The 12198-nt window shown below is 46.4% G+C and overlaps 1 protein-coding gene across 2 annotated transcripts in view; it reads left to right on the forward strand.

The window, feature by feature from the left end:
• The window catches only part of LOC107393461 (multiple epidermal growth factor-like domains protein 9), a 37261-nt gene that overhangs the window by 22281 nt on the left and 2782 nt on the right, over positions 1–12198 (forward strand). For both annotated transcript variants that reach the window (XM_015971825.3, XM_054731185.2), the window contains exons 4-5: positions 3378–3527; positions 5815–6084. In XM_015971825.3, coding sequence (XP_015827311.3) covers positions 3378–3527; positions 5815–6084 — 420 coding nt within the window. The remainder of the gene's footprint in view (positions 1–3377; positions 3528–5814; positions 6085–12198) is intronic.

Here is a 12198-nt window from a genome sequence, read left to right on the forward strand (position 1 = left end):
CACTTTTCATCTACAGTTTGACCTCTTCAGTATCCGGTCATCTACAGACATAATTCTGCCTTTGTGTGCCCTCTAATACTCCAAGCTGCAAGAAGGGTTCTACGGTGTTGTTGACACTGAGATTGTCAACACAGACTGTCCTGCAAAGAATAAAGGATCCAACCGTTATAATGAAGGATAAACTTTTATAATAATAAATACTGAATGATGAAATTAAATATGTAAATAATCATATAAGTATGAACAAGGAGTTAAATGAAATGTTTTGATTAATCTGTGCCTAAATTAATAAGGTTGAAATGAATGTGTCCTTGCAATGATCCATTTGTTTTATAATCAGCCTACTTGACAAGCTCTCACACACGTGCATATCTCTATGACACAAGGCTACAGTTAATCCATGACACATAGAGATTTTCTTATACACAAAATCAGAGCATCTTCTGTCTGAAGGAGTGTTTCTGAGGTTTGTTTGGTAAAACCTCCTTAACATGGCACGTTGTGATTTGCCAGAAAATCATAACATAGGAATTAATAAAACTCAGATTACTTCCCGAGTTATTCAGTTCAGTTGAGTAAGTTTTGTTTCCTGCTCAGCTGACAATCCGGAACCAGCCTCTTTCGAAACATCTCTTTGACATACAGTCAAAACCTGTTTACACGCTGCAAAGCTGACACAGCAAGACTCCTTAAGAGCCCATCCTTAGACTCAACCAACCTTCGTGCTGTTTTGCGGTTCATCTACGACCCTCAATGCCTTGGGGTCACCCGACGACATCTTGGATCTAAAAGAGGGTCTCCTAAGGGTACGTAGACACAACAAGATTGCGTCTGATGCCGTTCTATGAATCATCAACTCTCTGGTTTATAGCAGACAACAGATTCTTTTACACCCAGAACTCAGGTCAAAGGTTCTGATGAACATCACACATCATACATCCATCACATATCATTGTTCATAGTTGTCATGTATTATAATTAGTCTAGAAAATAAATTTTATTTTAATTATATACTTGACTCTGTCTGAATTAATACAAGTGTGTTTATGGTCAATCGTCCGGCTCTTGGAGAGTACAGACACTTTTTTCCTCCTCTCCTCCCTATCTTATCCCAAGGCTCTTTGTCTGTCTTTGGGTGGACGGCGCTTCTACATTTTTTTCTGTAAACTGGAAATTATTAAAAATGGACCTGGTCAGCTGGTCTCTCAACGCGATTGACAAAATTTTTTCAACGATGAGAACAGGAGAAGGGGCTCCTGGATGCCCCTCTGGGACAGAGCCAGTTGGGGTATATCATGGACTCCTGGAAACAGTGGAACCTGATCTGCTTCTCTCAACTGTCTGTAGAGGATTCTGAAGATTGGATATTCGTGGTGTTGGTGTCAGGTTTTTTGCTTTTTGGCCTGAGTGGTTACCTGGCTTACCGGAAAATTAATGAGCTGTCGAGGAATATTGGCTTAATCCCGGAGCTCAGGGATGGATTGCGCTGTGCTGTGAACGTAGACTCATATAATTGTCGAGATGAGTCGTAAGCTTGGAACTTTGGCTGAGATTCAGACTGGCACAGAAGGTGGATTCGATCAAGTAAAGAGTTGACGGGTCAGCACGGATTGGGATTGATTAACTACGCCATTATTGGATTGAGAGGGGTTGAGGACCAACGGAACTTTAAGACAGAGGAAATTATCTCTGTCTGGCCCCAAAACAAGTTATTATCTGAATCTGGAGCCCTTGAGCCTGTGAGGCTGAAGTGAATACTTCCCCTCAGAAGAAATGTGGAATGCTGCCATCGCCATGGCAACTCTGTCTCCCTATCCCAGCCTGGGTGGGACTGACACCGGTGAAGGCTGCTGAATCGTTCCAGGAGTCACTGTGCTCTCTAAACCCAACTACTTCCCCCCCCCCACCCCCCCCCCACCCCCACCCCCCCTGTCCGGAAGGAGGTGACTAGCGCTGCTTATCGTGGCTGCATGCACTGATGTGTGCAGAGTCCTCTACCCTACCTCCCCACCTAGTGGACACTTGTGTAATGTCTGAAGTCTGTTGCATTTCTGTCTGAGGTGTTTTTATGTTTATTTTTATGTTTATTTATTTGGCAGACGCTTTTATCCAAAGCGACTTACAATTTATAACCTATAGGGCATGTTGTGATCTGTGGGGGAAACCGGAGTATCCAGAGGAAACCCACGCATGCATGGGGAGAACACGCAACTCCACGCAGAAAGGCCGCAGCTGAGTTTTGAACCTGCGACCTTCGTGCTGCGAGGCAACAGTGCTAACCACTGCGCCACCATGCAGCCATGCAGCCCTTGCAGAGCAAAGCTGCCCTCCCTGTGGAGGGTAACTCTGAAGTGCCTTTTTTTTCCTCCACCTGGCCCAGTCCTCATGTAAACCCTGCTGATCTCTGTTAAGGTAGCGCGACTCGGGTTGTGAATGACCACAGTCACCAGTTCATGTCATGTGTCTTTGCCTGTCTGTCTGATCTCAGAATTGTGTGTACTGAAACTCTAATTTCCCTCTGGGATTAATAAAGTATCTTTGAATTTGAATTGAATATGAATAAGCAAATAATCTTAAATTCTTCTGGTAAACATTCAAAGATCAACCAGGTTGATATTCTATATTTATATAGAATCATCACATCTTATTGGTCATAATTTAACACTCCTATCTCATAACACTACACTGGAATTTGAATCTAAGAACTTTCATAGTGAACTGACTTCATAAACCGGAAATGTGTCACACCGGCAGCTAGCTTTGGCTCTTCCTGCTTCAACATCTCCATGATGCAATAACGACAAATGTTCTAAATAATTATCTGATGAACTGCTGCGAAATGTTGTTTTAATGGTGTCATATGATGAATGCGATCCATTTTGCTCCTAGCCCATCTGAACTAGCCATTAGCTTGTCGATCAAATCTGGACTTATCCGTTTCTGGGATGAAAACAGAGCAGACTGTTATTGGTGTCTGGTCCTTGAGGCTCCATCTGCTCTTTGTTGTAACGAGGCGTGGATGGAGCCTGGCCTCAGTAAAGGTGCAGGACAGCCTCACCCAGGACAGGGACTGAGCTGAACCCAAAGCAGAGGGACATTAGTCTGTTTTAATAAATGTTACCGGGAAGAACTCTAGACCCAGTTTGGCGAGAGGACTGAGATTCTGATGAGGACCTGTGTCCAGTCTGTCTCTGTGGTCCAGACAGGTTTAGTCTGCTTCTGTCTAACTCACACTAACACACCTCTGACCGCTACAGAGGGTACCGGTCCATTTGCACCGTTTTGTTGTGGGTTCTGTGTAGAACTAGATTCAGCTCATTTTCTATAATGACCTGTTTTCAGATTTAGAGTTTTTACAGGTCTGCTGTGTTCTGTAGGAGTGTGCCTGGACTGTGAGGGGAACACCCAGGGATCCAACTGTGAGGAGTGTAAGCCCGGGTTCTACCGTAGGCCCGGTTCTACCCTGGACCATGCCTGTGCACCATGTCCCTGCTCCAACTCCACCTCCACTGGCACCTGTCGCACCGGTCAGTACCTGTTTATCTTCCCGCTGTTCTCAGATTAACTTCATCAGCCAGTCTGAGGTTCTATAGACCTCTGAGCCAGGTTCTGTGGTTCTGTGGAGCAGCTGAGTGGAACTAAAGTTTCCTCAGCTTGTCCAGCTCAGGTGGACAAGATTAACCTTTAGTAGGAGAGTAGCCTGGTGTCAAGCGCCCTGTATGTTTAGGGTCACCTGGTGTGAGGTCACCTGCAGACCAGCGGAGGAACAGCAGCAGATCAGAAGTTGAACGTGATCTGATGAAAGACTTTAGATGCTTTTCATGGTCACTGGTTTAAAATCATATCATCAAACACGCGTTCACTTCTCTCTGAAATAATTAGAACTCATTATTTTGGCCTTTGGTTGTGTTCCCGTGGGACATGTGTCCACGTCCTAGCAGGTTCACCCAGCCAGCAGCTGGAAACATGTGGAGCATGTCTGAGGTACCTGTACCAAACACAAGAGCTGCTAGATGTTCGCTTCATTTCTGCTTTTATTTCAACGGATTCTGTTGGGAGTCATTTCTCCATAGATGGCCCCCATCAAACACCTTTAAAGTATGGATCAACTCATTCAGACAGACGTGCCCTCAGGGCAGGGGTCCGGTCCAGCTCGTGGCAGAACCCTTTAGCGCTGCGGTTCCTGTCGGGTGAGCCGGACTGTGTAGTGTTAAGTTACTGAGAGCCTCTGGTTTCAGGAGAAAGCTGACACCTGGAAACCAGATCCACCTGCTGCGTGTGGAGGGACATCAGTGTCGGATTCAGTCAGGGTTCATCTTTGGTCGGAAGAGTCCACTGACACTAAGTCATGATAAAATAAAAGTTTATCAGAGCAGAAGCTTCCAGAACAATCTTGTGCTTGGGTTTGTTCTACTGGTGGTTCTGGAGGTGTTTGATCAGCTGACCAGGTTACACTACCAACTGTGCAAGTGGTCCCTCTTAAAAAGAAGAGAGAGGTCTGTAAATTTCATCATTTCACCTGTGAGAAACGAAATGTGAAAAACCATTAAAAGAGTTTATTAGCATATTGATGCAGAAATTAATTATTTAGCTTCTACAAACAAGCAAGAATTGTGTCCCTCACGGACCTGTCCTCCACTCGTTAGCTGTATTAACAGCACCTGTTTGAACTTGTTGTGTGTATAGAAGACACATGTCCACACCTTCAAACGGTCAGACTCGACTCTCCCTACAATAACGTCTCTACACTCCATCATCCTGGATTAGAATCCTGCTCCGAAGGTCCCCCTCCTAAAGCCAGCACATGTCCAGGCCCGTCTAAAGTTTGTCGGAGACTGTCTGGATGATCCAGAGGAGGACTGGAAAAATGTCACACAAGATTAAGATAGAGTTCAGGTAGTAACGCCACTTGTGATGTTTGGAGGGGGAAGAATGCTGAGTTGCTCTGAAGCACTCTGAAGCATGGAGGTGGAAGCATCAGGCTTTGGGGCTGTTTTCTGCAAAGGGGACAGGACGACTGATATATAGTAGGGCCACTACTGTAGGCGCCATGTATTGTGAGCTTTTGGGTAAAATATCTCCTTCCATGACGAGCCTGGCTGCAGGATCTTCCAGCATGACTCAGCAAACACACCGCTCTGGCAACAAAGGAGTGGCTACATGAAAAAGCATTTCTAGGTTCTGGAGTGGCCTAGCCTGTCGCCAGACCTCAATCTAACATAGAATCTGTGGATGGGGTCAGAACTCTGTGTGGCCCAGCAACAGCCCCAAAGCATCACTGCTCAAAACAGTTGATTCAGTGGGTGAATCACCTGTGCAGCAGCTCATCAGGCTCTGCAGAAGCCTGTTAATCAACTGCTGACTGAAATCAGGTGTGCTGAAGCAGGGTTAAACTAAAACCTGCTGGAAACCAGCGCTCCGGGCCTGGAATTTAATCCCCCTGCGTACATTTAGTCTCTCACAGGCGACATTTGTAGACCTCTCTTTTTTAAGTGGGACAACTGGAACAGTGTGTGGCTGCTAAATACTCACAGATTAGTTTCAGCATCTGTGTGGGTCTCCATGGCCCCGGCTGCAGTGACCTTTAACCTTTGTGTTAAAGCTTCTGATTCTGGTTTGTCAGATAGTCTGTGTGATTTGGGGTGTGTTCCCATTACACACACACAGAAGACACACTTTTGTAGTTCTGGGTTTAAGCTTCTTTGAATTAAACAATATTTTTATGTATTATGATTGCATTAAAACTGTTTCTCTCTCTGTGTGTGTGTGTGTGTGTGTGTGCGTGCGTGTATGCGTGTGTGTGTGTGTTTTCAGGTGGGAGTGGCTCTCTGGTGTGTGAGCAGTGCCGTCCTCCCTACAGCGGTCCGCTCTGTGATCAGTGCATTGCTGGTTTCTACAGGGAGTCAGGGGTGTGTGTTCCGTGTGACTGCAGCGGGAACGCGGACCCCCGAGGCCTGGACCCGCTTTGTCACCCTGACACCGGATCCTGCCTCCGCTGCATCAACAACACCACTGGGCCTCGGTGCCAGCTCTGTGCTCCAGGATTCATCGGGGATGCACTAACACACAACTGCACCCGTCCAGGTGAGAGTACAGCACAGTAGAGCCCTGCACGGGCCTAAAATCTGAGCCCTTGTCCGGCCCGGCCCGAGGGGGTGGAGCCCCAGCCCGAGCCGGTCCGAAAAGGTTTTCAGGATTCTCTGGCCCGACACGAACCCGAGCCAGACTTTTTTTTAACCAACTAAATGAAAACAAAGTGCGTCAATCCTGACCGATGTGTTAAAAGACGTGCAGGATCCGATCAATTTGTTTTTCCCTCGTTTACCGTCACGGAGATGACGGCGCACTGGCTCTGGTGGTAATCAAGTTAAATTTTATCTCTTTCCAACAATTTTCACAAGAAAACAGAACAGTTAAAAGCAGGGCTTGTGTTGACCGGACAGTTCCTGTATTTGACCGTTTATTTTGACGGAGAAAGAATAGAAAGAATTACCCCAACGCATGCAGACGAACTGACATTTTATTCGTTTCGCACATCGCAGATGTAGCTAAATCACTCAAGAAAAGATTTCCTTCTGAAAATCTGAGCTGGACACTGCTCAGCGCAGCTCACTGTAAGCGTGTACATAAGGTACACAGCGAGCTGAAGATGTGGAGAGGGGCTTGGAGCGCGTCGCAGAACCAGAGCGCATGCGGGAAGGTTCCTCCCACTGAAGCGAGTGTTTTCCAAACCCTGTCTCTCAGAGAGACTTGTCACTTAGAAAATGTTCCCTGGTTACGAAACTTTGGCTGAATAGCGCTTGTTCCTGTCTCCAATGTGGCGACGCATCCAGGAGCCGTCTGAGGAGAAGCCCAGAATCTCACATCGTCTTCAGCTCAGAGAGCGCCTATGATTACGCACAAGCGTGACGCGTCAACCCGGTCTCACAGTAAGACCGGCTGGACCTGTTCAGGTTTACGCAGACAATCTTTACATAGAATTGGCTTACAGATGTAAAATTTATGCAGTAAAATATAAAGCATTTTATTTAAATATCCATTCATTATTTTACAAGCACAGAGAGCCGCATCAGATGGATGGAAGAGCCGCGGGTTGCCGACCCCTGGTATAGCAGCCTATAAAATGACATGTTTTCTCCAGGACCAGAGAGGACGCAAACTCAATACATCTCTTTTATTGTGAGGTAATAATTTCTCTGAGTTTTGCGGTTGCGGGCGGGGGTAGACATGCACACTGCAGGTGCGGGCGGTAATGGTCAGAAATTCAGCGGGAGCGAGATGAAGAAAACAGTCCTGCGCGCGCAGGGCTCTACTGCTGCGTTTCAGTCGGGGGTCGGCAACCCGCGGCTCTTCCATCCATCTGATGCGGCTCTCTGTGCTTGTAAAATAATGAATGGATATTTAAATAAAATGCTTTATATTTTACTGCATAAATTTTACATCTGTATGCCAATTCTATGTAAAGATTGTCTGCGTAAACCTGAACAGGCCCAACCCGGTCTTACTGTGAGACCGGGTTGACGGGTCACGCTTGTGCGTAATCATATCGGCGCGTTCTGAGCTGAAGAGATTCTGGGCTTCTCCTCAGACGGCTCCTGGATGTGTCGCCACATTGGAGACAGGAACAAGCACTATTCAGCCAAAGTTTCATAATCAGGGAACATTTTCTAAGTGACAAGTCTCTCTGAGCGACAGGGTTTGGAAAACACTCGCTTCAGTGGGAGGAATCTTCCCGCATGCGCTCTGGTTCTGCGACGCGCTCCAAGCCCCTCTCCACATCTTCAGCTCGCTGTGCACCTTATGTACACGCTGACAGTGAGCTGCGCTGAGCAGTGTCCAGCTCAGATGTTCAGATGGGAATCTTTTCTTGAGTGATTTAGTGTTTCAATTTTTTTTTATGAATTCGAAGGCGCCCGGCCCGTGTCCGAGGTAATTACACAGTCATTGGCCCGAAGCCCGGCCCGAGGGCCTAGAGCCGGGCCGACCCGAGGGCCTATGGCTTCAGTGCAGGGCTCTACAGCACAGGACCGATCTGGACCCAACATGGTCCTCACATGGATATAACCAGAGGTTCTAAATATGTCCTGGTTCTTGTTTCATATCTCTACCCAGCATCATAAGGAACCAGATCCGGGTCGGTTTTTAATGCATCACAAGTGTTTCTATGTCGGATCAGCCTGGTAACTGATTTGTGGATGACAGGTTCTATTTTGTATAGCTCCGCCCTTTAAGCCATTGCCTATTGGATTAATACATCCCCTTAACCAATCATTGAAGAGCTTTTGTGTGCGCCCGCCTCCTATGCGGGTCCTGGCTCCATAAAAGGGCACAGCGAGCATAGCTCGTCTCCTTTCTCATCTTCAAACAACTAAATCATTTGAATGAGCTTAAACTAAACTATTCTTCAAGCACATGTCTGACAATCCGGTCAGTTTGTGCTCCCCAGGATTTACACGACAGGAACAACCTACTGGAAAGTGTCATGTCCAGCAAAGCCATTCATCTTCTACACTGGACAGGTACTGTTAATGTACTTATTGTGGAGGCAGACCTCCATGCTCCCTGTCAGGACCCGAAGCTGGGCTCCCGCGCTCTTCCCCTACGCTGTTTCCGGCCATGAGAGCGCTACCTCCTTACCGCCTTACCTAGCTTCACCTTTTACTAAAGCTGGTTGTTTGGTGTGCTACTCCCACCTCCAAACACGGATTGTAATGCAGCTTTTCGCTGTGCCCACTGTTCTGCAGCTGTCTCTGCTGATAGCAGGACTGCTGAAGCATGTGACTTGAATCTGTGCTCTGCTGCCTAGTCTATGCTTCCCGGACCCCCGCCTAGCGGACACCGGTTCAGTCGGCTCGGACGTGCTGTGTGACCCTCAATATCGCAGCAATATCTAGACCACAGTAACCCGCAGAGCTATCCACCATTCAGGTGTCTAGCTGACCCGAGTTGTGCTCAGAACCAACACTCAGGCTCTGGCAACTCGATGCAGCAAATATGTGTGATTATGACTGTTTTGAGTGTTATTGAAATAAACGTTCCCTGAAATCGAATTACTGTCACGGTCCACAGCTACAGATGGTTCGGATGATCCTTCTGTTGTCCTCTCACACATGATTTCCCTCGCCGAGCACAACCACCCCTCCTTCACAGCGGGAATGCACATCTCACCGTGCCACCATTTTGGGCTTTCAGTCACGGATGCATACCCCACATCGACATATATACTGGACAATTCGTGTCCATAGGCTCCAATTATAAGTTTTTAAGCCAAAATGGGAGGTGGCCACCACCGCCATTTTGACCGTGTCACAGGTTCCGTCAAGCCCAGACAATTCCATAAAAGGGAAAAGAGGTGGAGCTGAGGGTGGGACTGTGAGGCTGGGATCAAATGACGACACCCGTCGAACTGAAGCGATGTAGCTACAAGCTAACCCAAAGCGGAGGTGGGAGCTAAGCTAACGGAGGTAGCAACCTAGCTACAACCGGAGTTAACTGTGCACAACACCAGAGCTTCTGAGTCAGAGATATGCCGGGCTGACCGCTGGGTAAAACCGGGTGGAACACAGAGGTCACCGAGAGCTCCACAGGCCGGCAGCCGCACAGCAGACAAGCGCCGCTGTGATCTGAGATGTGCAGAGCTGCCACTATAAGTACCGATAGTCAGAACCCAGCTCCACCAACATGTTATATTTCAACCCATTTTCTAAAGTGCAGCATCATGTTAAACACACTGGGTTTTACCCTATTACATTTAAATTTCATGGTAAAACAGTACATGTTAAAATCTAAGCTCAGCTCGGCAGTGACCTAAAATACATGCATATAATTTTACTTACCGAAAAAAATGAAGTGGAGACTCCTTGGACGCTCTATTAGTGCAATTAATGCCACAGCAAGTCATTTTGTCCAACAATTGCACAAATAATATCCAAAAATAAATAACGCACAAACGCTACAACTAATGGTCTAAGTTGAGAGACAAAAAATCCCGGAGCAGTTTCCAGGCCAGACCGAGGCTCTACTGAGGCCTTTCCCCGGAGCTAGCTCTGTGGTCACGTGGGTCTGATGCTCATTAATTATACAGAATTTTAGGCTTTTAATACACTTAAACAGAAGAGTGAGAAAAAATTCACCCCCCTCAGAGTTGTCATGAGTGTAAACTAGATCATTTAAACAAAAAACATGTTTTGGTACCAGGCTGTAAACATGTTTATTTCTGCTGTGAAATTGGTATTTTTAACATGGGAGTCAATGAGGATTTGCTCACGTCTGACTCCAGCCCCTAGTGGATGAGGGTGGAACTGCAAATGTTTGGTACTTCCATATTGGCTTCAATTTCAGACCCAATTATGGGGGCTTGGTACCCCATTGCTCATGTGCATGCTCTGCTCCTGACGGCGGTCTTCCTGGCGGGATGTGGTGTGAGTCTGCATGATTATGGGTTGTTTGGGTCTCTGCCTGCCACAGCCCCGTTGTTCGCCGGCTGCGGCTCTGCCTTCCTCGCTCCTACCCCGTGGTTTGAGCTGCCCAGTGGGAATGCACATCTCACTACGCCGCCATTTTGAGCTTTCGGGTCGCGGGTGCGCACCCCATCGCTCATGTGTGTGCTCCGCTCCCAACAGAGTTTTTCCTCTGTGGGATGTGATGCAGCCTACACGGTTGTGTTGTCTCACACGAATTAAACCACTTCACTAACGTTTAGCTGAGCCTTTCCAGTAAATCAGAGTGGTTTCTGACTGGATCATTAATCATCTGGGGCCTCATTCAAGCTTGCTTACGCATAAAACGGGGTTGGAAAACTTCATAAGCAACTTTCCACACAAACTTTGGGATGTATGAAAGAAAACTTAGCAGAAATATGTACGCAACTTTAAGTTGACTAAGGACCTGGCTTACACACATGTTGGACATGGAGAGCACCTGCAGTGCTGCTGCTGAGAAGATACAATTATGAAATCCTGCAGCATTATCACTTGTACTGCTTTGTTTTTACACAGAACAAGACCCCCCACATGCACACACACACGCGCACACACATGCGCGTGCACACACACAGCCTGAAGCGCAGAATACGGAATGCAGGAGATCAGCAGGGGGACAGATTGAGAGAGAACATCATGCATCTGTGACCCGATAGATCATGCACCCTGGCTAGTTGTATAAGGGAGATCTCCGTTTGGCTGACTGGTTAGCGTGTGTGACTTTTACCCGGGAGTCTGGGGATCGAGTCAAAATTGGACCATTTTTTTATATCCACCACAGATCTCTCTGAAGAATTCACAACATAGACAGCTTCAGCAACGCTGTGTCACTCCATGGATTTTCTCTTATTTGTTTTGCAAAACCACTTCCTTTCATTTCTCCACCTCACCCACAAGTACCTCAACTTCTGCTTGTGAAATTGCGCTTCCTTGATCTGCCTTGATCTACGGTCGCCATGTCATTGGCGGAGCGCTGCAACAGCCGGCTTATGTTTATGCATGAGGTCCACAAGGCACTTTGCATTAACCATTTATGGCAGTAAGTGGGCGTGGTGAGGGCGGGATGTGACTAAAAAGCAGCTGAGAAACATTGATTGAATCTTTATTTTTGAACATATTGAAAAAAACTGTACATAAAAATAAAGGAAGAAAATAGACCGAAAAAAACAAATAAAAAAAGAAGAAACACACTACAAGTAACGTTCAAAAAGGAGCAGGAAGAAGCTTAAGCTTATTTAATCCCACCCCCTTTCCACTCTAACAACCAATAGCCTACAGACATTCCTCCTTTTAGTTTCGGTATAAATGACATGTATATTTTTAAGAACATTGAGATACCCACCACAACAAACCCGTGCACAATTATGTCAACAGAAATATTGCACAAGATCATCAGTTCTCAACCTCCTTGTGCTCTGCAAAAACCAAATCCTTAAACTGCTTTTTAAATTGCCTCATGCTTGGGCATTGCTTCATATCTGCACTGAAACGTCCACAGCTTCACTCCACACACAGAAATGCAAAAACCTTTTAATGTCGTACGAATACAAGAACATTTTAAGTTAAATTCACCCCTCAAATTGTATCCCCCTTCCCTTTTAGAAAATAATTTTAGAATGTTGTCAGGAAGTAGTTTATTTATTGCTTTATACATAATCTGTGCCGTGAGAAAATGCACCAGATCTGGAAATTTTAAAGTTTTAGATTTTAAGAACAG

Source organism: Nothobranchius furzeri, chromosome 17, assembly GCF_043380555.1.
Source record: "Nothobranchius furzeri strain GRZ-AD chromosome 17, NfurGRZ-RIMD1, whole genome shotgun sequence".
Classification (NCBI taxonomy): Eukaryota; Metazoa; Chordata; class Actinopteri; order Cyprinodontiformes; family Nothobranchiidae; genus Nothobranchius; species Nothobranchius furzeri.